The 22,734-nt window shown below is 37.1% G+C and overlaps 3 protein-coding genes across 4 annotated transcripts; 2 read left to right on the plus strand and 1 right to left on the minus strand.

The window, feature by feature from the left end:
• Positions 1-1,525: 1,525 nt before the first annotated feature.
• LOC110794708 (transcription initiation factor TFIID subunit 12b) lies at positions 1,526-12,568 on the plus strand. 2 transcript variants are annotated; one of them, XM_021999671.2, is made up of 9 exons: positions 1,526-2,515; positions 3,066-3,263; positions 6,266-6,802; positions 7,243-7,317; positions 8,873-8,951; positions 9,967-10,031; positions 11,466-11,501; positions 11,589-11,819; positions 12,238-12,568. In XM_021999671.2, the coding sequence occupies exons 1-8, from the start codon at positions 1,847-1,849 to the stop codon at positions 11,769-11,771; spliced, it is 1,842 nt and encodes a 613-aa protein (XP_021855363.2). In that variant the 5' UTR covers positions 1,526-1,846; the 3' UTR covers positions 11,772-11,819; positions 12,238-12,568. The 2 variants fall into 2 exon arrangements, with proteins under 2 accessions (XP_021855363.2, XP_021855362.2); XM_021999670.2 differs by having other exon boundaries at positions 1,527-2,515; positions 6,176-6,802.
• A 631-nt stretch (positions 12,569-13,199) lies between these two features.
• Positions 13,200-14,526, minus strand: LOC110794736 (uncharacterized). Its single transcript, XM_021999695.2, has one exon. The coding sequence runs from the start codon at positions 14,396-14,398 to the stop codon at positions 13,349-13,351; it is 1,050 nt and encodes a 349-aa protein (XP_021855387.1). The 5' UTR covers positions 14,399-14,526; the 3' UTR covers positions 13,200-13,348.
• A 2,804-nt stretch (positions 14,527-17,330) lies between these two features.
• LOC110794710 (putative pentatricopeptide repeat-containing protein At1g12700, mitochondrial) lies at positions 17,331-22,457 on the plus strand. Its single transcript, XM_021999672.2, has 2 exons — positions 17,331-20,421; positions 21,692-22,457. Exon 1 carries the CDS (start codon positions 17,758-17,760, stop codon positions 19,969-19,971), a length of 2,214 nt encoding a protein of 737 aa, XP_021855364.1. The 5' UTR covers positions 17,331-17,757; the 3' UTR covers positions 19,972-20,421; positions 21,692-22,457.
• Positions 22,458-22,734: the final 277 nt, after the last annotated feature.

Genomic DNA, 22,734 nt, shown 5'->3' on the forward strand with positions numbered 1-22,734 from the left:
AACAAATTAAAGCGGAAAGTGTAAAAATCATTTTGAGCGGAGGTAGTATTTTTTTTTACTATATATAATTAGTTTATTTTTATGTTTATTAAACTTTGATTTTCTTAAACTATCTCTAAATTTTGAGTCCCATCCGATAAACACAAAGTGAAAAATTAAAATCGTGGATACTCTTATGAGAATGTAAGAAAGAAGTAAGTTATTTTTCTTAAATAAGTAAGTTAATGAAAGTGAAAATTTTACCCATCAGAAACTCAAGCATCCAATGTTCTTCTACTGCTTAAAAAAAAGCAAGTATAACCGGCTAGCTCAAAATATTTATAAGATAAATTTACTTTTATTTTTATTTTCATAAACAGGTTTACCGGGCTTGCCAACGTCAAATATTATCTCGTCCATGCTCATCCGTTAACATTAACGAGTCAGGCTTAATTAGCAACCCAAATTTTAATATTTTTCCAAAATCGTTGTGCAAGCCCGCTATTTAAACGGACTAGGTTTAGAGGATCGTCCCGCCCATGAACAACTCCATACAACAATAACAACACTATGCCCCTGTTTGGTTAGAAGTTGTTGCCTGTTAGTTGTTAGTTGGTTTGACTAGCTATTAGTGGTTAACCGTTTTTATTAACTAGTTTGACTAACTGGTTGAATTAGTTGTTTATGTAAAAGTGTTTGGTAAACTAGTTGTTAGCTGTTTAATATGTAAAATGACTATAAGGACATTGGCATACTTTGTTTCTTATTAATATTATACAAATAGTTTATTGTGTTAATTATTTTCTCTTTATGTTTTAATTAACATTGAATTAATAAATTATTTTTAAAAAAAAAATTATTCTTAAGTTAAAAAAATTTAAAAATATATTATTTGCAAATAGAGAAATATTACTAAAGATATTATAAGCATGATCGCAATTGCTTTTAATTCCTTCAAAAAAGTACTATGTACTAATATAAAATTTATTACAATAAAAAACGAGTCTAGAGATAGGGTGAAATGAAGAAGGCATTGTGATTTGTGAGTAATATTTTTAAGAGAGAAATAATGTACGAAGTAGATTACCAAGGTTGGTAGTAGTTGTAATTATAAGCAATAGTATGACAAAATAGTAATTTTCATTCACTTTCTCAAACCTCTAATTGTAAAAAGCTCTTATATTGAGCTTTTTCAAAATTAATTTTTTAACCTCAAATCTCTCTACCAAACCTCTCATATTCTAGAACATATTACATGCACCCGAAAGCACTGTGCACCCTCTCACATTTCTCCTTACTTATGAGGAGAAAATGTAATAACTAATAAAAATCAGCAATAGGCATAAAAATACATTTACGCGCGAATGTACCTAATAATTTTTATTCCATTCCAATTAGCTTTGTAAAGATCGAACCCTTCACTCTTTTTACCTCAAAACTCTTTTTGCCTCAAAACTCTCCTACCCAATACCCCTATACATAATCGGATATGGAATTTCTGATAGCATTATAAATATAAGTTTCGCATATAGAAATCAATATTTATAAATTTATATATAAAAAAAAGGTAAAAAAAGAAACCCAAATAAATCTTCTTCCGTCAGACTCCAACTCGCATCTGCTCTCATCTCCTTCCTCCAGCCTCGGAGTTCTGATTGTCTTCTCCAGCATCAGGAGTTCTGATTGTCTCCTCCTCCTCCTCTTAAAATCCTCCCACAAAACCACCGTCTTGTAGTTGTACCACCACCTCTAGTGGGCGGCGCCGCTGCCATTGTGGATTTTCAATTTAGGGGACTTCCAACCACCTCTCCTACTCTGCCGCTCTTAATTTCACAGGCTTCTGGTTTATAACCCCTTTTATGTTCGGATGGAAAACTATGAGAATGGGTCTTTCCTCCCCGGGCCCAAGGCGGGTGCCTCTCCCGCCATGGATGGAGTTTCCGGGATTTCTAATAGTTTCCAGACTCAACAAGGTATGCATCGATCCGCCTCTTTGTCGAGGGTGAATCAGATGCAGCAATCGCAGGTACAGCAGCAGCAGCAGCAACAACAACAACAGTTGCAACAGGGAAATCCGCAACAGCAACAGCAGCAGCAGCAACAACAACAATTGTTAAGACAACAAGCACAAGCTGCCTTATATGGGCAAATGAATTTTGGTGGGTCAATGTTAAATCAACAATTAAGGCAGCAACAATTACAATCTCATCAACAACTACAATCGCAGCAGCAACCACAACAATTACAATCTCAACAACAGCAGCCGCAACAATCTCAGCAGCAGCAACAACCACAGCAACCGCAACAACAATCGCAGCAGCAACAGTTGCAACAACAATCGCAACAGCAACAATTGCAACAACAATCGCAACAGCAACAGTTGCAGCAACAACCACAGCAGCAACAATTGCAGCAGCAACAACAGGGCAGTGGAAGTTTGTCTCGATCGACAATGTTGGGGCAAAGTGGGTCTTTGCCCGTGTTGTCTGGCCAAACAGCCCAATATAATAGTATGCAGTCGCAATTGCTTGCTTCGGTATGTTGTTAGTTGTTGATTGATAATGCATAGTCGTTTCAGCATTAACATTGGGTAATGAATAATGATTATTGTTTGCCTGTCTTTCTGTATTCTTTTTGCTATAGAATAGTTGAATAATAGTAGTGTACTACAACACTGTAGTGGTTAAGTGTAGCCATTGTAAATGTAGTAGGAAACTTTTCATTAGGAAACTTTTCAGGCTGTGAGTATTGGTTTGATTTTGGGGAAATTTTTTGGGGAGAAAAGGAAATCTAATTTAGACATAAGTGGGAAAATGAAAGCTAAACAATTATTGATAGAGATCATTAGTTCTTGTGTTACGAAGTTGATTTAAATTTATGGAGGATCTTTCGATATTTTTAGGGAAATTCTTTGGTGTATAGTGGATGATAGCCCTTTCCTAATTGTATAATGGTTAAAGAATTGCTAAAGAAATTCTATGCAGATTGTTTAGCAATTGGAGTACTTAGCATATTTCATGTTCATAGAGGTGGATATCATGTTCGTCCTTTTAACCCATCGTCTTTTCCCCCCTTAAATTTTGTAGCCTAGGCAAAGGGCAAGTATTCTTCATGGTTCGCAATTTCAATCAGCAAATGCACTTGGGCAATCACAATTGCAAGCATTGCAGATGATGGGTTTTGGTTCACAGCTGAGAGCAAACGGTTCTGTCCCGTATGGGCAACGCATCAATCAAGCCCAGTTGAGGCAGCAGTTATCACAACAAACACTTGCGTCGCCTCAGGTAAAAACTGAAACTTACTTCCTTTTCTTTTAGCACATCTTCAGCCTAAGCATGTGTTGGTTAGATGTTTACTCTTCTAGTCAAAAACAGGAAGAATTGCCTAATTGAACCTTGGAATATCTTGGAGATTTAACCTATCTGATTCTTTGCACAAAACAGGAATATGCAATTTTGATAAGTAATCTCATTCTATTTATAAACAATAGTAATGGAATATTTCTTCGGAGAAAGTGTTTGAAGTAGATTTTTCCTTTGTTTTCATTGAAAGTGTTTTTCAATTAAGGGATCATTGGGATGCTTAATTTGGAAGACAAGGGTCACTCAGTAGCCAAACTCTGTGGATTTCAGTTCTCATCTATCCGAGTATTGAATGAAGCAGGTTGAAGTGACATTGTCCTCAACCCTCATGAATATTGTTCAAGAAGGGGTTAAGAAGAAAAAAGGGTAGCAAATTAAATTCAAAACATGAACATTTGATCTGATGTCCTATCCAAATTAATTGGTTTCCTAATCATAATAGTCTGTCCAAGTATTTCTGATATCGGATCAGTTAAATCTTGAAGTTTTTGACTAAAAGCGCTTGCTGACTATTCTCATCAGTTTGGTTCTACATGCATACATTCCAAAGTTGGTCGAGCTAATTAGTGACTTTGATTCTAAAGTTTCACTATGAGTACAAGTACAACCCAAACTCCCAAAGGCAATTAGACTGCTTCAGTTAAGAAGTATTAGATGTTGGAACCACTTATAAGGCAATATCAGATGGAGAGAGGTGAGATAGGGGTCCATTCAATTTTCTTGTTAAACTGTTCCTTTTATGTTACTCAAGAAGCATATTGCCAGACATCTCTAATTTATTGTCTTGCTTACTCAGTACTGCCTAGTGCCTAGAACTCCAGATAAGACATCTAAGGGTAATATAGGATAGGACCAAAGGTCAAGCAAAGATTGATGCTGCATTTTACACTCTTCAAGAACTGTCACTCTGTCAGAGTGTCAGATGTTGTTGAGTAGGATTCTTCTAGGTCAAGCTTTAATCCTATTAACTATGCCTCTAAAGAAGGATTACCAATCATCAACTATATCTCAGATGATTAATTGGTGAATGTCCAGTTAATCTAGGAAAACCTCAAACTCTCTGAGTAATAATTAAATCAACCTGTGATTGATTATTAATCGGGTCTGTATCTTAGCTGTTCGGTGAGGATGTTTGAGCCTCTCAGCTCCATTACTCCTTTATTATTTGTGCACTTCCGTTTCTGTAGTGTCATAACAGAATTGAAGGAACAAGTTCCTTTTGATTGACGATGCTTCAAAGTTCAACTCTGCATGCTTGCTCTTGTAGGATATCTAAATAAGTTTCCCTAAAATTATTTCTGCTGATGCTTTTTTAGATAAGCATGTGCGTGTTTCTTCTGGGTTCACCTTGGGGCACAAATTCAGCGCAGCATTTTATTTTGTTTTAAAGTGGCAGAAAGAGTGACATTAATGGCAAGGCAAATGTTTTATGATCTCATACGTTTGAGTCTTTAAGGGTTTGAAGAACTTTGTTGTGTTTTGTATGGAAGGAAATGAGAAGAAAAGGATTCATCTGGGTTGAGTGGCTTTTGTTTGGGAAACCTTTGTTTAGAAAGATCAATTTCCGATTTGAAATTTTTGGTTGATTGATTATAGGGTGTAAACCGTGTAACTGATGCAGATAGTGTCAAGATGTTTGGAAGTTATGAGGAAAATAACATATATCTCTGTAATTGCTTGGGCATGTTCGGCAAATTTAGTTCATGTAACTGCCATCTGTTTAATAGTTGTGAGCATTTCCCCTTGTTGTTGCCTGTTTCTAATGCTAGCAATTTATCGAATACTACCTCAATTCTTTTTGTTGGTTACGCTTTCTACTTTTGTCTCCCCTTTTTGTTAGTTAGACTTTTGCCTTAAACCTAATCTGGTAAACTTTTTCTTACAAAATCCACCCATGGCACTCTTTTTCTTACAAATCCCCACCTGCAACACTCTCCTACTTTTTCTTACACACATACCCCATTTTTTCCCCCTCCTGTCATCCTGCCTGTGTCGCTTAAATAAGTGTAACTATCTATGGGAAGTTTAACTATCTTTTAAGAACTGAGGTAGTAGATTGACTATACAGTGATCAACAAAACCAGTGATTTACGTAGATGTTCCATACTTCCACATTAATATACTACCTTCATTTCTAAATATTGGTTACACTTATTGTGAACACAGAGACCAAGGAGAATAGGTTTGTGTAAGTAAAAGTAGAAGAAAGAGTGTAGTAAGTGGGGGTTTTGTAAAAAAAAGTAAGAAAGAGAGTGTTGTATCTTGTAAGTGGGGTTTGTGTTAGTAAAAGTTCCGTGAAAAATAGCGTGACAATTAAGCTGGTGCTGAGGGAGTATTATTGAATTAGAGGAGTTATATATGTTTAAATTGTATACAGGAAGGAGATTCTTGTCAAACACTACTTTTAAAATTTAGTATAGTTTTGAGTAGGTCACAAGTCAAACCCTAAATGCTACTCATACCTAAAAGGATTTTGTAAGGCATATCTAGATATCCTTCATCAAATGACTTTGATCTCGACAATTATTTAAGATAATTTTATTTAGCACACCTTTCTTTATGTAAGGAGATAGGATTATGCCGCTTCTCCCTTCTCTTATTTCTTATATCTATACCAAGTGTATGTGACTATGTGGTGTATATGACAATGAACGATCTAAACTACATATAATTGGTTGACTTTCAAAATATCGACTGTTTTCCTGTCTTTTATCCCTTCATTAATAAGTCCTATACATTCCACTTAGCTTTTAGCATGTGTACTCGTATGTGCATCCTTTGTGGTCATTTAAGAACTTGATGCTTATTCATTACTAATGTCTAAAAAAAATTAGGGTCAGAGCCTTTCTCGGACGTCATCGTTGGCATATATGAATCCTCAGTTGTCTGGCTTATCTCAAAATGGACAGTCACCTATGATGCAGAACTCTTTGTCTCAGCAACAATGGATGAAGCAAATGCCTGCAATGTCTGCCCCTGGATCACCATCATTGCGTCTGCAGCAAAACCAAAGACAGCTCTTACAGCAACAGATTGGCCAATCTCCTCAGTTGCAGCAGACCATGTCCTTAAATTCTCAGCAATTATCTCAGCTGGTTCAGCAGCAGCCTTCAATGGGGCATTCTCAGGTGCAGCAGCAATCATCGCAAATGCGTCAGCTGCAACAGCCACCATCAATGCAGCAACAGCAGCAGCAACCATCACCACAACAGCAGCAGTTGCAGCAGCAAAATCAGCAGCAGCAGCAGCAACTCCTGCAGCAACCATCACCTATGAATCAGCAGCAGCAGTTATCTCCTAGGATACAGGGACCAGCAGGACAAAAGACGTTGAGCTTAACTGGGTCACAGCCAGATGCTACTGTATCTGGGGCAACTACCCCAGGGGGTAGTTCAAGTCAAGGAAACGAGGCGACGAATCAACTGCTCGGGAAGCGAAAGATTCAAGATTTGGTTTCCCAGGTGCTGTCTGGTTGATTTTCTTTATGATTGCATAAATTAAATGTGGTCTGCATTGTTGCAGTTCTCCTCACATATATATTTTCTCATGTCCTTGCCAGAAGAGGAGATTCGTTGCATGTGTTGTCATTCTAGTGCTCATTAATAACTTTTCAAAACCGAATGCTCATTTGTGTTAGTAAATGTGGGATTTACTGGTTTGGTATGATACAAGGCTGCCTTAATTACATAAATTAGCATTTTTTGAAATCTACAAAATCATCATATATACTTTGAAAGATATTTTTCAAGAAAAAATGTCACTTTTTATTTTTATTTTCTATTATGTCTTTTGCGATCCTACTTTCCAATAATAGCCTTGTTTTTTTCCTATCCAGCCTTCTTTTTAATTTGCGTTTGATTCTTGGTTATTTGGTTCTTATATGCAATGTGTTGATTCTCAGGTGGATGCCCAAGGTAAGTTGGATCCAGAAGTTGAAGATCTCCTCTTAGAAATCGCTGATGACTTTATTGATTCGGTGAGTGTTTTTAGCAGAGGAATTACTTAAGCTTTTGATAAACGATACCTCTTTGGTTTTCAATCATGATTGCAACTGTCTTTGTCTGTAATGGCAGGGGAAGTGTACCTTTTGTGGTCATAAAGGGTCGTAGTCGACTTGATATGATTTTAATAATATTGGTTAGGAAAATTTGTCAGAAAAGACCTTTTAAAACACAAAAATTGTGAGAAAGGACCTTTTAAAAAAAAGTTGTGAAATGAGGCCCAATTTAAGTTTTTTGTTGTGAATAAGGACCAAATGTGATTTTCCGGTGGTCAACGACTGCTTTCCGGCGTTGACCTGCACTTGTGTCATTTTTTAACCAAAAAATATTATTTTTTAAAGTTCCCTCCAATATTTTCTGCCACCCCTTTTACTACCCCATCTAACATTTTCAGGTTTAAAAAAAAAAAATCCGACTCTCTCTCCTCGAGCCTCTGCCATTTTCTTCCCCCTTAAGACCACGAATTTCTTCTCTTCAGTTGAAATTAACCAAATTCGCGCAACCCATTTGCTTGTCAAGCATTTTTCGTACAAGGTAGCACTAAAAGCCCCAAAAATTTTGCTCAAATTTCTCCAACTTTTTGAATCTTTAAATTAGAAAAATTAAGCTCAAGAACCCTAGTTTAAAGATTCCAAAAATTGGAGAAATTTGAGCAAAGAAATTGGGGCTTTTATGTAACCTCGTACGAAAATTCCCAACAAGAAAATGGGTTGCGTAAATTTGATTGATTTCAACTGAAGAGAATAAATTTGTGGTCTTAAGGAGGAAGAAAATGGTAGAGGCTAGAGGAGAGAGAGCCATATTTTTTTTTTAAAATAAAACCTGGAAAAGTTAGTTGGGGTAGTAAAGGGGTGTTGGAAAATATTGGAGGGAACTTTAAAAATAATAATTTTCTGTTAAAAAATGACACACGTGTGTGTCACGTGTCAGTCAACGCCGGAAAGCAGTCGTTGACCACCGGAAAATCAAATTTGGTCCTTATTCACAACAAAAAAATTGAATTGGGCCTCATTTCACAACTTTTTTTTTAAAAGGTTCTTTCTCACAATTTTTGTGTTTTTAAAGGTCCTTTCTGACAAATTTTCCTATTGGTTATCTGCCTTATATTGGCCCATATCTACTGTATTGGCTGTATCTTCTTATATGTACAAATGCTTGCTCAACTTAGGAAATACTCTGTATTGCTTGAGCGAGCTAAAAACCAATATGTATCTCCTATTGACCGGATTTTCATTCCCTCCTCCCCTTGCTTTGTGCTTATGTTTGCGAGCCCGCTAAATATCGTATATTGTCTGCTTAGCATGTTCTACCGTGGCACTTGGGCTTTAATAACATCTGCCAGTTTTCTAGGAGACCGGTTATTAATTTTTGTTTTCTTGTTAGTACTATCAATCTGGCTTACAACTATTATATTGTCATTTTGTTTTCCTTCAAAATTATCATTGTTCTCACAGCCTATTCCTTGGTGAATTGCTTAAAATTCTGGCTTCTGTGCTTCTTTTGTCTCATTACTATTGCTCCACTTTGCAGGTTACTACATTTGCATGCAATTTGGCAAAGCATCGGAAATCTTCAACATTGGAATCCAAGGATGTGTTGCTTCACCTAGGTCTCATTTTCTACGTCTTGCAAGTTTTTCTTACTGGGTCGTATTTTGTTGCAATTGTTGTTTTGATGATTGATCTCAATTTTTTGTTGTACTCCTGGAGGAAGTTTGAGTAGATCATCTTATTTTTGAGTGATTATTTAGATTCCTAAGAGTCAAAAAATTTAAAGATCTTCTGTTAGTTTCTAAGCTAAAAGCAAAGGGCATTAAGTATATTCTATTTATAATACATTTTCTTGGGAATAGCTTCAGTTGTATGGTAGCTTAATGTGATTGTCGTATGATGCTAACGGATATTAAAAGGACATGTATTTCAATATTTACATGCTCGAATAGAAAGAATACTTGAGAAAATGCAATTTCTCGTCTGTTGCCTTCTCTAGAATTATAACCTCTCAGTTCAGATTCCCTTTTCTTTCTTGTTTTCTTCTCCTTGTGAAGACTAATAAGAAAATTTTGGTGGTTACTTACATTTCCTTTGGATTATGGTTCTGAAATTCTTGCTTGCATCATTAGTCTAGGTCTCTAGCATGCGTTTTCAGGATCCTTTTGATGAAAGTTTATAAACCTGTTTCAAGGAGATACTGAATGTTTTACCTTGATGAATGGATTTTAAATAAATATGTTTTGATGCACGATTAATTATTTTATTTAGATAATTTGAGGGTTATTGGGAAACCCTACCTTTATTTCAAGCTAATAATTTTTTAAAAAAAACTTAGTGTCAAAGGTATGTGTCTAAGGTGGAGAATCTGGAAACCCTGGTTTTTCTCTGGCTTTGTAGTAAGAGTCAAATATGTTATTTGGTTTGGTCATTGCCTCCACCACCAACCGTAAACTAATTTGATGGCCGGTAGATGATAAACTGCCATTTTAGGACCTGACACTAGTGAAAATTGAAGTAACAAATGCTCCACGCGGACTTTCTCCTTTAAGTAGAAGAGAATTTTGTTTATTGGATAATGCTCCGTTTACTATGGGTATCTTATTGAGCTTATGTCTTCCTCATGTTATGCAGAAAAAAATTGGCATCTGACTATCCCAGGATACTCGAGCGAAGATCGGAAAAGCAACACCGACAATGTAAGTTCTTGCTTTACTAATGTCTGTTGAGCGCACATGCTTTAACCAGGTGATGTAAGGAAATTTAAATATTTAATGGCATTTTTAGGCTTACATAATACTTCCTCCGTTCTTTTTTATTGACAAACTTCATTTTGGCACACATATTGAGGGGTGGGAAAGAAAAGTAAAGGGCAAAAAGACCCCAATCCGCTAACCCATTAACCCACCTAGCTTTCTCCTTCACCCCTTTCTATTTCAGCTCTTCCTCTTCTAAACTAATCAGTCATCCCATCCCATGGCTCTCAACCCGTCGTCCCAAACTCCCAACTAAATACTCTTCCCATTTCTCTCTCCTCTAAAAACCTCCCAAACCCCTTAAATTGATTAAATGCAAATAAAATCCACATCTCAAAATCCCAAAATGCAATTAAATTGAGAATACCCAAATTCATAAAACCCTAAAAAGACTAATTAAATTACCCCTAACCATTATCAAGACCAACGCCTACCCACCACAGCACCACCTCTGTTTACACTGCCTATGCCACCACCTCCGTTTACATGGCCTACACCACCACTGGCAAAATTCAGACCTAAAACTACTTGTTTAATTTTTTTCTTTTAAGAACTCAACCCCGTAAACCCCGGATTCGAAATAGAGAAAAAGGAGAGAAAATTCCAATCACCGTCGCACATGAGCGTTATTTTCACAAAATCGAAGGCATGATGGTCTAATTTGGCTACTGTGGTTTTAAATCTGGAACCTCAGGACAAATCCGACCATGGCGACCACCATGGGTCCTGTGGCCTCGTTTTTGGTAAACTTTCCTTGGGTGGTTACATCGTTGCAGTGAGAAATGTTTTCGTCGTCGGCAGAACCAGGAGGACGTGGTGATGGGGAGGAGAGAGAGAGTGGGATGTTTCGGTTTTAGGGATCGAAAATATGTAGAGGGTGGTGGAGGTAGTGGCCATGGGGAACAAGGTAAGAGAGGGAGGGCTGCTGGGAAGGTGGGAATGTAGAGGGAAGAAAAAGAAAGAGCAATTAAATATATAAAAAATGCGGAGGGATTGTTTAGGGGCAAGTCATTAAACATAGGGAATAGTGTGGAGGAAGTAAGGGTAAATAGAAATTTACATTGCAAAACTTGCCAAAATAATGTGTCAACTAAAAAGAAAATTCCCAGAAAGGAATACGTGCCAACTAAAAAAGAACGGGGGAAGCAGTTCACTTGTGTGCAAGTGGGAAAAGAGTTCACATGGAAGGGAGTCATTTGCTTCCTGTGAACTCGAACAAACTTCCGCAGCTACTCATGTCAATTTAGAGGGGAATGAGATGTCAGTCAAAAACCCTTGAAAAGGCTATCATCATTGTCATTATATTATCAATATCATCATTTATAATACAAAAGTATATCAGATTAATTCTTACCTGGTGACATCTGGTGGTTGCAGCCTTCAAGTGATGTTCACAGAAAGCGCCTTGATATGGTATGTGTGAATTTATTGCATTTATATAAGTGTCTACTTTTTACGGGCTCTTGAATCTCTAATTGTCCACAAAACTTCACATGCCAGATACGTGCTCTGGTGGAGTCCTCACAATCAGAATTCTATCCAAACAATTCTAAAGAAATGGCGAGACAGGGACTTGGTAACTTGTCTGGTGCCAATCACTTGATGAAAGCCTCTCCTAGTTCAGACCAACTTGTTGCACAGTCAAATGCTTCACAAATGGTTCAGCAGATGACAAGGTTCTGATAGATCACCCCGCTTTGTCTCTTCAGCTTCAAATGAGTGTACATTATGGTGAGTAATAGTATTACTCTATTATCTTAGTCAATATGCTTTGTTGAATTCTTGAACTACCTGCATAATATTCGTTCGCTTTTGTCCGTCCTTGATGTAGAACGCACCCAATTTTCACTTATTTTTTTCTGAACTTCTTTTATCTGAACTTATGAAAACTTATTTTAGTTATAAATTGTACTTGGTCAACCCTTATTTATCTTGAACTTAACTTATTTTTCCTTAAATTAGTGGAAATAAGGTGAAAAGAGTACCGGGTATTAGTAACCTCTTTCTTTATATTGTCCAAGTGTGCTGTGGTAACAGTTGACTCTCATTTTTGTGTAATCTAATTCACTTAATTTCTCCAGCATCATATAAAACATGACTTTTTCCCTCTTCGATTCCACTATATAATTCACATCCTCTCTCGTTGTAGGTTGATAAAATGTGAGGGTACAGGTCTGCACAGCTAGGCGATTCTGAATAAACCAAAATCGCCAGGAACTGCCCGAATAGGATACTAACTGAAGACATGCAAGGAGTTCGTTTTAATTTCCTGTGTATATTATTGTGGAAGATGATATGCTGAGAAGGTCTGTTTGCAAACACTATAGCTATTTACTTTGTGCTTTCATACATACCATGGTGTAATCTTATTATTTACATTTGTGAGTGGTGGTTGCATTTCTGCATTTCATAAACGAATTGTAATACGAAACAGATGATTTTTTAACCTTAAGAAAAGTTATTAAAGGTGATTTTTTTTATTACTGTCCAACAATGGAAACCTTTTTGCTCGCGTTGTCCTTATAGTAGAGTACGGAGTAGTAGTAGACAACATCTGTTTGAGGTTGTACTAAAATTATAGGCCACTTTTGTCAAGGATAGTTATGGTGTTTTAGAACAGTCTGTCTTTTTTCGAATATGACAATCATATAGGAATGGAGGAGCAGTCCACACATTTTATGATTTACCTAGTGAGGCGACGAGATTGAGGCTATCAAGTTTTAACTATGACAAAAATATCCGATACGGTTGATGTGATCCGAAAAATCGGATATCTGATCCGATTTTTTACATTTGGATATTTCGGGTCGGATTCGGATTGGATTTTAAAAATATCGGATATCCGGAATATCTGAATTTTCTAATTTTTCCAAAAAATTACCTTTAAAATTTTGGGATATCCGTTAAATTCGGATGTTCCAGATCGGATATCTGAAAATTTTCGGATCGGAGTCTGGTCGAAATTTTTTCGGATCGGATCGGATGTCTGAAATGCCCACTCCTAGTCCTTTGAACTGTTCCAACTTCAAACGAGGTTTGTGTCAGAGACCTAGAACTAAACCTGCTGATGATAACGGAATGAATAACACTAACAGAAGCTTAGACTGTAAATCTGTAATTAATGTCATACATGATACTTTACTGAATCCTCAATTACAGACGTGAAATCTGAAATATACAAAATCATCTGCAAATTTCTAACAAGTAAAAGAGGATATATGCTGGCAACTAAAACACAAAACTACCAACCAAAAAAAATTCTAACTTTGTGCTTCTAGGAAGGCATTGAAGTCCACCTCGATATCTTTGTCTTTATTATTATTGTTGTTGTTGTCGTGGTTGCCATTGTCATCATCGTTATCGAACACAAAGGCAGCTGTAACTGGTGACTGCATATCACTCACACTACACCTAAGCAGCTCCATTGGCAAATCAAAGAAAAGGTTTGCAGATTCTCCCTCGTCATTATCCAACGACGAAGCCCATGACCCGCACTCAAACTTCTCCAACGAGACTCTCCTCGATATAGCCATTGGTTCGGTCTTACACGATGCTTGTGTCAAAACCGTTGATGTTGATGAGATTGATCTTACAGTCTTCCCTTTCCCTCTAGGAAGAAATAGGCACAACTTCCCACACTTAAACTTATCCTCGGGGTAATCAGAGTCTCGACTTTTACTCTTTTTCATCGTACTGTTATGGCGGTCTGCATTTCCGGGCCCAAGTGGTGGCTTAGACAAGCCGCCATTAAAATGCTTATTGTTATTAGTACTATTGCTTTGATCTTTTGCTGAGTGTTGGTTTGATTTCTCAAGCCAAAGATCAAAGTCATCCGCGGGCCCACTTGTTCTACCTTCCCCAAGCGACTTGCTCTTCCGTGTGTTAGACTCCGCCATAGCGAGGTGCACGTCATCCATCACAGACTGCACCCTATTCATCTTCTTAGACGCACTTTCCGGGGAGGAATTGGTGCTCACAAACTTGAGTTTTGGAGGTGGTGAAGCATTAGGGCCAGAACCGTAATTAATAGAATTAGTAGGAGGAGAAACTAGCCGGAAACTAGCTTGCCTTATTGTTGTGGTTGAACCTTGTAAGGAAATAGGATCAACCGAGATTTGTTTCTCCCTTTCCGAGCTATTCCTAGAAAGTACGGCCCTAGGAGGCTCTATGGCAAAGAACTCAGCTCCCTTTTCGTTATCAATTGTCATGAAAATACCAGCCTCTTCATCACTGAAGTTGCTGCCATTGGAGTACCGAGCACTGTCGCCTTTAGGGGGTACGTTCATGACAGAAGAAGAAGAAGGATGCATAATTGTGTGTGTGTTTTGTGTATGAAGAATATGAGATATTATTAACTCATAAGTTTGATTTTTCTTGAAATATGAAAAGATGTTAGGAATATATTACAAGAACGTGCAGCCATATCTTTGTATTGGTAGAATAGTGATTTCCATGTCCTGTGGCCGGCTGGTATAATTTAGGAACTATATTGTCCAGCGTTTACCTTTGCCTGGTAGGTTGACATATAAAATTATAGAGAGACTTATTCTTTACTGGATGAGGTCAACCAGTTTCATATAATACTAAGTAGTACCCATTACTGGGTTTTTTTCCAGTACTTAACAAATAATTATGTTTAGCGTTTACCTTTTCGACAGTAACTGCAACTGTTTCATACAGGGTCATGGCCGGATGAATAAACTGTTTCATACTGTTTCGTAGGAAATGTTGCTATATAAGGTTTTCGCTGCTGAATCAACTGCATCAGTATTTCTGGAGTTGGCTTCTGGTAAAACAGACCAACAGTTTCCTGAAATACTTACATAGATATCACATACGGAGTACTATGTTGGTTTGCTTGTTTAACGAAGGCCTATCTTCGATTTGCTTGACGGTCTGCAGGCAGTGCAGTAGGATACGATGATGGTAATTGATAGAGTATAAAACTAATCTTGGGGTTTCAACCATCAGCTTAAGCTTTTGGTTGAGTTGGTCCTTTGACATGGTATCAGAGCCAACGTGACGCAAATGTCACGGGTTCGAAACTCATCCACTCCTCCTTTCAAAGTGGAATATTTCGCGCTATATGCTGCATCCACACTTCAAGCCCAAAGGGCTTTCATGTGAGGGGGCGTGATAGAGTATAAAACTAATCTTGGGGCTTCAACCATCAGCTTAAGCTTTTGGTTGAGTTGGTCCTTTGACAGTAATCATAGACTTTTTCCAAGGTCAAACAAAAAAAAAAATCATAGACTTTTATGAACTTTAAAATCATACTCTAGACTTGGCCAGTTTGCTGGTTTTGTAGATAGTGGATTTCATTAGATGAAACAGAAGATCTTACAATTTCTTACTGTCATGTTTCCCTTAGCAGTCTGCATTATGTCATATGTCGTCTTAAGACTTTAATTTGTAGCTTTGATATTCCATTACAAACAGTATTTTTACGAAGTACTCCTGTTTTTTTTAGTGCCATACCCATGGAATATACGAGTAATTTCTTATCAAGTGCTAAATTGCGTTTAGTTGGACATAGGAAATTCCATAAAAGTTCCACTTAGTTAGGGTAACGGCGGGATAGAACTTCTTAGGAAGTTCAACTTTTCAGGCTGTCAACTAAAACACAACACTAATTCTCCCCATGACTTTTTTTTACCAAACTATTCTTCTTGGAAACTTTTCTTTTTGGATGTTCTTTTTTTTTTTAATTCTACGCAATTCTTCCTCTATTTTAAGATATTACACTTACTGGTTATTTAACTGTTTTTTGTAATCCGCGACTGGTATTCGCTCCATTACATCTTTTCTTTACCAAACCCGATGTTGACTCTGCCCTGTACGGAAATAACCACATCTTCAAGGAGTCGTATGTTGAACATTTAACATGCAAACTAAAGCTTAATTGATAAGATTATTTTGACAATTAACATGGTTAATCATAATGTATATTAGTAAAGGAAGGGATAAAAAGGATTCTAAGGATATAGATTTTATAAATGAGTTACAATTGTATGATTAAATTTGGAGGAAGTCTTTGTCACAAGTGACTTGTGTCCATATTGGACACAAGTGAGTACCAATACAGAATTTGGAGTACCAATACAGAATATGTTAGTACCAATACAAATTATGTGAAACCAATAATAACACATATGACTTATATTGGTGATATTTCTAAGCAATTTTGCATTTTGGTACTGACATATTATGTGTTAGTACTCAAGATGATTGTATTTGGATCACTTGTGTCCATGTGGACACAAGTCACTTGAGGTTTAGAAACCCTCTTAAATTTGATCTTAAAAGGTTTTATATTATTAGTAAAGGAAAGGATAAAAAGGAAGTGGTTACGTTGAAATTTCTCTTTTCTTCCAAATTCTTCCGATAAGAATTTACTATTTTGTATCAAACTAGATACGAAGTAAGCCCCTATGTTACAATTTACAACCAAATATAATAAAGCCTCTCAAATTCTCTTCGTATTGCTGAAAAACGTCCAATTAATATGCAAAACATATTAAAATTCGTTGTTGGATTAGATTATGTTACCAAATACTCCGTATAAATAAGCAATTCAAATTTCAAATCTCCTCTGCGTAATATGGAGAGTTAGTTGAATGTGGTACCATACGATAGTTGTGGGGGTTAATTGCCTACAATTAAAAGTAGTGGGTAGGCTGCAAATGAGCCAATACGTTCGCTAATAACTCGCGAACAAGCTCGGTCAAAGTCCGTTTATTACTTAATGAATGAGTTTGAACAAAAATTCTAGCTCAATAAGTAAAGGAGCCAAGCTCGAACAACATCATGTTCGGCTCGTTAATGTTCACGAGAACTCGTTTATAGCTCATTAATTACTCGTTTACAAGCCCGTTTATAACTTGCTCAATCTCGAAAAAATAATTAATGGAATAAAATATAAGTTTTATATGACCTTACATGTCAAGAAATGTATAAAACGAAAGCGGAAACTTCCGTTTAGCTCGAACTCGAACTCGGGTTCAAGCTCGAGCTAAACGAGCGAGCTCAAGCCGAGCTCGAGATATCCAAATGCTTAGCGAACAAAGCTCGAACAATAAATTGCAAAGCTCGGTTCAGCTCGAGACAAGCTCAGACAATGAAAATCTTTATCAAGCTTATCTCGAACAAAGTAACACTCGAATCGGCTCGTTTGCGGTCCTAATAATTGGTAAATGTTGTAAAAAAAATCTTAATCTAAATTTTGGGCAAATTTATTTCTAAATATAGAAATATTTATAGTCACCTGCAAAAATGAACTTGTTCGTCACAGAATCACAGTCAACACAAATGCATTCTCTCACTTGCTCAAATCTTTCTCCTCCAGTCTCCCGATTAGAACAACAAACTTCAACAGATTCAACCATTTCTCCCTTAATTAAACCCTCGGCAATTTAGGGTTTTTGCCCCGATTTCAATTTTCCCAGACCTCTGAATTTGAATTTGATAAAGCAATTGGAGAGTGTTAATGGCAAAAGCTTAAGCTTACATTAATGGCGATAGCATCTTTCTTCAACAGTTCAACTTCTACTTAAACCCTTCGCAAATCAGGGATTTCTCTTTCATGTAGTGATACCGTCGCCTTCAATTTTTACAGACCTCTGAAATTGGTTAGGTAGTATAATCAAATTAGGGTTTTCGAAATTGAAGAATGGCGATTATACTTGGAGTTGGTGTAAAACAAATCGTTGCAAAAGCTTCAGCTTACATTAATGGCGGTAACATCATTCATCGTCTTCCAACTTCTGTTTTTCATCTCCACAGCATTTCTGACTCCGCTGAAAATGACGTTGATCCCAAATTCTTCCTGAAATCGGTGCGACAACAATCTAAGCTGGGATTTCGCAACCTTGAAGATGCTGTCTCTCTCTTCAATAGAATGACCCGTATGAATCCTCTCCCTTCTCCTTTCGATTTTACTCTAATTTTGTCTTCTATGGCCAAGATTAAACCTCGTCACTCTGACATATATTCAACTGTAATTTCTCTGTATGGTCATTTAGAGATGTTGGGTGTTTCTCATAATCTTCGTTCTTTCAATGTTCTTGTCAATTGCTATTCCTACCTGGGCCATGTCGATTTCGGGTTTTCGGTTATGGGAAAAATCATCAAAAATGGGTATCATCCCAGTATTGTGACTTTCAATACACTCATCAACGGGCTTATTCATATTGATCTTTTGGAACAAGCTTCTAAATTGTTGGATCAAATTGTCAAGCTTGGGTTTCAAGCCAACCATGTTACCTATGGTACTTTGATCAAAGGTCTTTGTAGAATAGGAAACCATGCAACTGCTCTCACTTTGCTTTTGACTATGCAATCTGGGCTTTCCCTTTCCAAACCTGATATTTTCATGTATAACACCATCATTGATAGTCTGTGTAAAAACAAGCTTTTACCTCAGGCCCTCACCCTTTTTTCTGAGATGAAAAGCAAGGGCATTCCACCCGACGTCTTAACTTATAATACCTTAGTTAGAGGGATGTACACTTTGAGGCAATGGGATGATGCAAAAGACATGTTAAATGAGATGTTGGAGAACAATATTGATCCTATTGTTGAGACCTATAACATGCTAATTGACATGTGTTGCAAACATGGGAAGGTTAGGGAGGCAGAAGCTATATTGGGACTCATGACTAAGAGGGGTGATGCTCCAGATATCATTACTTATAATTCTCTGTTGGATGGGTTTTGTATGTGTGGGCAAATGGATGAAAGTTTTGACCTAATGAATTTGATAGTGAAAAATGGTTGTATGCCTGATATTGTTACTTACACCAGCTTGTTGAACGGATTTTGCAAGTGTAAAAAGCTCGATAAGGCCTTCGACTTAGTCCAGGATATGCGTCTAAGAGGATTAGCCCCTGATGTTTTCACATATAGCATTCTTATAAATGCCTTTTGTAAGGACAACAAACTCCAGTTCGCATGTCAAGTTATCCAGGATATGGAAGCTCAAGGTATCACACCTGATAGGGTTACTTACAATTCATTGCTTGATGGCCTCTGTAAAAGCTCACAGATTGATGAGGCAATGGCAATGCTGAAAGGAATGACGAGTAGTGGAGCAGCCCCTGATATTGTCACCTACAATATCCTAATTGACGGCCTTTGTCAAGTTGGGAGACTTGAAGAAGCAATGGACATCTTATCTTCTCTTCGGGCTAAAGGTTTAGATCCAGACAATTATACTTATAATGTAATAATAAATGGATATTGCAAGTGTAAAAAGTTTGACCAAGCCCTTGGCATGTTCCATGATATGCATCTTAGAGGATTGAAAGCAAATGTTGTCACGTACAACATTCTCATACATGCCTTGTGCAAGGAGAACAAAGTCCAGCTTGCAGATCAACTTATCCAGAAAATGAAAGTTCAAAACCTCACACCAGAAGCACCTACTTACATTTCATTGACAGATGGTGTCTATAACATGTCACTGATTGATGAGGCAATGGCAATGCTGAAAAAAATGATTGCCAGTGGAGCAGCCCCTGATATTGTCACCTACAATATCCTAATTGATGGCCTTTGTCAAGTTGGGCGACTTGAAGATGCAGGGGACATCTTGACTTCTCTCCGGGCTAAAGGTTTAGATCCAGACAATTATACATACAATGCAATGATAAATGGATATTGCAAGTGTAAGAAGCTTGATCAGGCACTTGGCTTGTTCCATGATATGCATAATGGAGTATTGGAACCCGATGTTGTCACATATAGCACTCTCATAGATGCCTTATGCAAGGAGAACAGGTTCGAGTTTGCAAATCAACTTGTCCAGAAAATGAAAACTCAAAACCTCACAACAGCCACAGTTACTAATGATTCTTTTATTGGTGGCCTATGTGAAAGCTCATAGATTAGCAAGGCAACGGCAATCGTGAGAGAAATGGATAGAAGCATATTGGTCCCTTATTATCACATACTTGTATTTCAAGTTGAGTACCTTGAAGATGCTGTGTTTTTTTCTCTTCTCCACAAGCAAAGGGATTTACAACCAAACAATTTCATACACAAATGTAATGATTAAGGGGCTCTGTAAGAAAGGGGTTTTGAATGATGCGGTTGAACAACTGAACAGTTAGTGGCTGCTCTCCATATTTTGCATTTTCAATACGATTTGCAGAGGATTATTCATGACACTGATGTCCGAAAGGCATTGGAGTTCTTCAGAATCATGAGTAGCAAAGGGCTTGCCCCTGATGCTCACGCTACTTTGCTGCTTGGTCTCTCACTTGCTGGTCACATTATTAGCAATGTGCATATGGCTTTGCTTCCTCTGGTTTACTTGTTATTCTTTTTTAACATGGTAATATTTCCTTCATTTAACTCATCTTCTAGTACGTACCTGGTTGAATTAAATATATTACCCCATTTCAGTAGACATACAAATGTGTACTTGGAAGTCCTATAGTTTGTTTAGTTAGGATTGTAGGAAAAAAGGGTTGGAGAAAGTTGGACGGAAGAGAGGGAAGGATTGTGTTTATGTAAGAGGCAAGTATTGGGATAGAAGGTATCATTTTTCTTTTAAAGTAAATAAATTTAGGCTATTTTCTGTTATAGGAGCACTCTAATTCATCCATATAATACAAGAGAGCAAATTGTAAGGCTAGTTCCTATATTGTCAACTCCATTTCTATCCAACATTGCTTTCAAGAGGCTAGTCAAACAGCAGATTCATGGCTAATTTCATCCACAATCACCCGACCTTGTTCTACTGGGGTTGAAATATGTATACTTGTGCATGTGCTTAGCCTTAGCTATTTTGTCTTACTCCTTTATTTCTGATTACTATAAACATTATTCTAGCTGGTATAGTTGTCTAGGGAACTTCTTTAGGTAGGTGAGCGTATTTTTGGACAGTAGGGTGCGCCTTATGTTAAAAAATTTCCATGCATATGAATCTAGGTGAGAGAGCTTCCAAATGATTTGTGGTTCCTCGTGAAATCCTCCTAGAATATGGTTCATAAGGATCTGGAGGGAAGAAGAGGAAAGCAATAAGAAACGGGAGGAGGGGGATTATTTTCTGCTTTTTCAGTTATATTTTATTCAGCTAAGGAAAGGGAGCAAAATGTCTTCAAGGAATGTGTGTTTCTTCTTTATTGTAACAGCTAGATGTATTAAAGGATTGCCCATTCTGCTATTTATTTTATTCATTTCAGAATCCCTCTTATTTTAAAATGTACTAAGCATTAGTTAATAGAAATGAATTTTCTTTAGGACAGCGGTGTGCAGTAGCAAAGAGCTTGAAGGAATCTGTAGAATTATGCAAGGAATTCTTTTAGGAATCTGATACTCAACTGTATGATATTAAATGCTCTATGTGCTTTCTGTTTCTTTTCGACATATTCCGAGCTGGTTGAATTGACGGGTCATATGTGTATTAGCACTATCATTTTATTTCCATATGTTCATGTTAGCATTATGCTGTGGGTCTGAGTCATTTGGAGAGAAGTACTGCTTGGTGGCTTTCCTAGATTGAAAATAACGTGTTCCCGTTTTATTTTTCTTCTACTTTGTGATATTCCTTTTGTTTTTCGTGTCTAATTTATTATTCTCATGGATTCTGTTTTCTTCAGGATGTTCAAATACTTCACGTCACAAAGACACTGAAGGAAAGTGGACGCATTTACAATATGGCTGCTTGAAAATAATCCGCTTGCATATGCTCCAAGGAGGTTGAAGTTCTTTACTGAAGTCTGAAGTTTTAAATTTTGTGATTTATTCTTTTAGATTTGCCAATACAAAGACATGAAAGATTATCCCTTAGACTTGTGGCTGTGGAGAAACTCTCTCAGCCTCAGAATCCGTTTCGAAGTTAAGTTTCAGAGTGTTGAAGATGTCACGCGACTCACGCATTATGCCTTCAATTGGTGGACTATGTGAAGCTGTTCATGCGAATGGGTTGCAGCCCCACCATTGTTAATGAAAACGGAGGATAATTCATGTTCTTCAGATGATGATTGAACCTACTGTGCATTTATCAGTGAATTTCTTTCTAGTAATGCTGTCTGAAACCTGAAAAGGCTTTGGAGTTTATCAAAAATATGACTGCTATGTGCTAACAAAGGCTTTGAAGCTGATGCTCGCGCTACTTGGTTGAGTTGTGGATTGCTCATTCCTCAGAAGGGTTTTTAAGTACCACCAGATCACAAGTTTGTGGCCAATTTGCTACTTTTGTGGATTGTAGATTTCTTCAGGAAATTGTAGGCTTGTAGAGTTTGTAGCTAGCTTCGGAAGGCTTTGTACTTTATATTAAATTGCGGTTTATCACCAAGTAAATATACTTCCATTCGGAACAATTTGTCAATATGCTAGGTGCTTATTATCTGAAACCTAATTTAAGACTTGTGCCTCCGTTCCTTGCTGCTCCATTGTAGTTTTTGGGTTAAAATTTAACATCTTTAACCATTAATCTCTTGTTACCCTAAATGAAACCATAGTACCAAGTTCTACTTCCTCCATTTTTTTAGGGGCTTACTATTTACCGCCCCACATTACTCAAAACCGCCCTAATATTTTACCTGTATAACCCTCTTTATTTACCCCTTTATTTTTAACATTTACCATTACCATTTCTTTTTTTACCGCTTCCCCCACATCACTGCCGGAGCACCACCGC

The sequence above is a fragment of the Spinacia oleracea genome, chromosome 4, assembly GCF_020520425.1.
Source record: "Spinacia oleracea cultivar Varoflay chromosome 4, BTI_SOV_V1, whole genome shotgun sequence".
In the NCBI taxonomy this organism is placed as follows: domain Eukaryota; kingdom Viridiplantae; phylum Streptophyta; class Magnoliopsida; order Caryophyllales; family Amaranthaceae; genus Spinacia; species Spinacia oleracea.

Excerpts from the sequence above, each read along its gene's own strand:
- LOC110794708 (XM_021999670.2), top strand. The coding sequence starts at position 1,847 with ATGGAAAACTATGAGAATGGGTCTTTCCTCCCCGGGCCCAAGGCGGGT. Across the intron at positions 3,264-6,175 it reads AAACACTTGCGTCGCCTCAG|GGTCAGAGCCTTTCTCGGAC; the intron begins GTAAAAACTGAA and ends AAAAAAAATTAG. Across the intron at positions 6,803-7,242 it reads TTCAAGATTTGGTTTCCCAG|GTGGATGCCCAAGGTAAGTT; the intron begins GTGCTGTCTGGT and ends GTTGATTCTCAG.
- LOC110794736 (XM_021999695.2), bottom strand. The coding sequence starts at position 14,398 with ATGCATCCTTCTTCTTCTTCTGTCATGAACGTACCCCCTAAAGGCGAC.
- LOC110794710 (XM_021999672.2), top strand. The coding sequence starts at position 17,758 with ATGGCGATTATACTTGGAGTTGGTGTAAAACAAATCGTTGCAAAAGCT.